Source organism: Nanorana parkeri, unplaced genomic scaffold (genome assembly GCF_000935625.1).
Source record: "Nanorana parkeri isolate BGI_ZX_2015 unplaced genomic scaffold, ASM93562v1 scaffold1291, whole genome shotgun sequence".
NCBI lineage: Eukaryota > Metazoa > Chordata > Amphibia > Anura > Dicroglossidae > Nanorana > Nanorana parkeri.
Window position 1 is genome coordinate 17565 of NW_017307559.1, and position 1149 is coordinate 18713.

Genomic DNA, 1149 nt, shown 5'->3' on the forward strand with positions numbered 1-1149 from the left:
TAAATAAATATAAAATATTTTTTTTTTAATCTGAAAAAGTTACAAAAAAAAAACATTTTCGGTTCAACATTTTTTTTCATTTCGGTGCACCTCCACTCTAAACTCTCCACCCTTTTGTAAATAGCATTGCTGATAAATGTTCTGATGTCCGAACAACTCAAACCAGGATTTGAGCTTTTGTTTGGATCTTAAATCCCCCCCAAAAAATACAACACACGTTGCCAACACAGCGACCAGGAAGCTGTACTCACCAGATCATCTGGATCACAGTGGTCGATGGGCTTGTGCGAGGTGTTCACATCTCCCAGGACAATCACATGGCTGAAACATCGACAATAAAACACATTCGGTCAGCATCCCGCGTCTCTTGTCAGATACGATCGCAATGCTCATCCAGCGTGACAAAAAAAAACAAAAAACTCACCCTAGCGCAGCAAGAGAGCTCTTTAAAAATAATGGTCTACCCCCCTCGCCAATCCCCACTCTTCATCTTTTATTATGATACCTGTGATGGTGCGTATTAGGGATGCACCGATACCACTTTTTTAAAGACCGAGTACGAGTACCGATACTTTTGGTCAAGTACTCGCAGATACCAATTACCGATACTTTTTCTTAAAGGGACAGGTCACATTTTTTCTAAAGCAATACAAACTAATGCTTTAAGGTCACTTTCTTAATATTATGATCCATGAGATGACGAGGGAGCATGACGCCGGCTTCCCGGCCAATCAGAATGCCGGGCGCTGCGTCATTACACGGCGCCCGGCTTCCGGATTTGCTAGCTCCCTGACCAATCGGGAAGCCGGGCAGCGCGTCATTGCACGCTACCCGGCTTCCTGACTGGCCGGGAAGTCGGCTCCATGCTCTGTCATCACAAGTGACGAGAGAGCATGGAGCCGTTTCCTGGCCAATCAGGAAACCGGGCAGCGTGTAATGATTCGCTGCCCGGCTTCCCGATACAGGAAGTACTCGTGCTAGGTATCGGAGCATTTGGGCGAGTACGAGTACTTACCCAAATACTTAGTATCGGTATCGGTGCATCCCTAATGCGTATCCAAATTGAGCCAAGCTGCTTCGTGACACAAGCCTCCCTTCGTGCCGCTGGATACACCCCAGAGCGACTATCTTCTGTTGCTCTGGAGGGGT

General features: G+C 46.7%; 1 protein-coding gene across 1 annotated transcript in view; it reads right to left on the reverse strand.

Moving 5' to 3' along the window:
- The window catches only part of APEX2 (apurinic/apyrimidinic endodeoxyribonuclease 2), a 14017-nt gene that overhangs the window by 5151 nt on the left and 7717 nt on the right, over nucleotides 1–1149 (reverse strand). The window contains exon 5 of the mRNA XM_018569130.1: nucleotides 252–321. Coding sequence (XP_018424632.1) covers nucleotides 252–321 — 70 coding nt within the window. The remainder of the gene's footprint in view (nucleotides 1–251; nucleotides 322–1149) is intronic.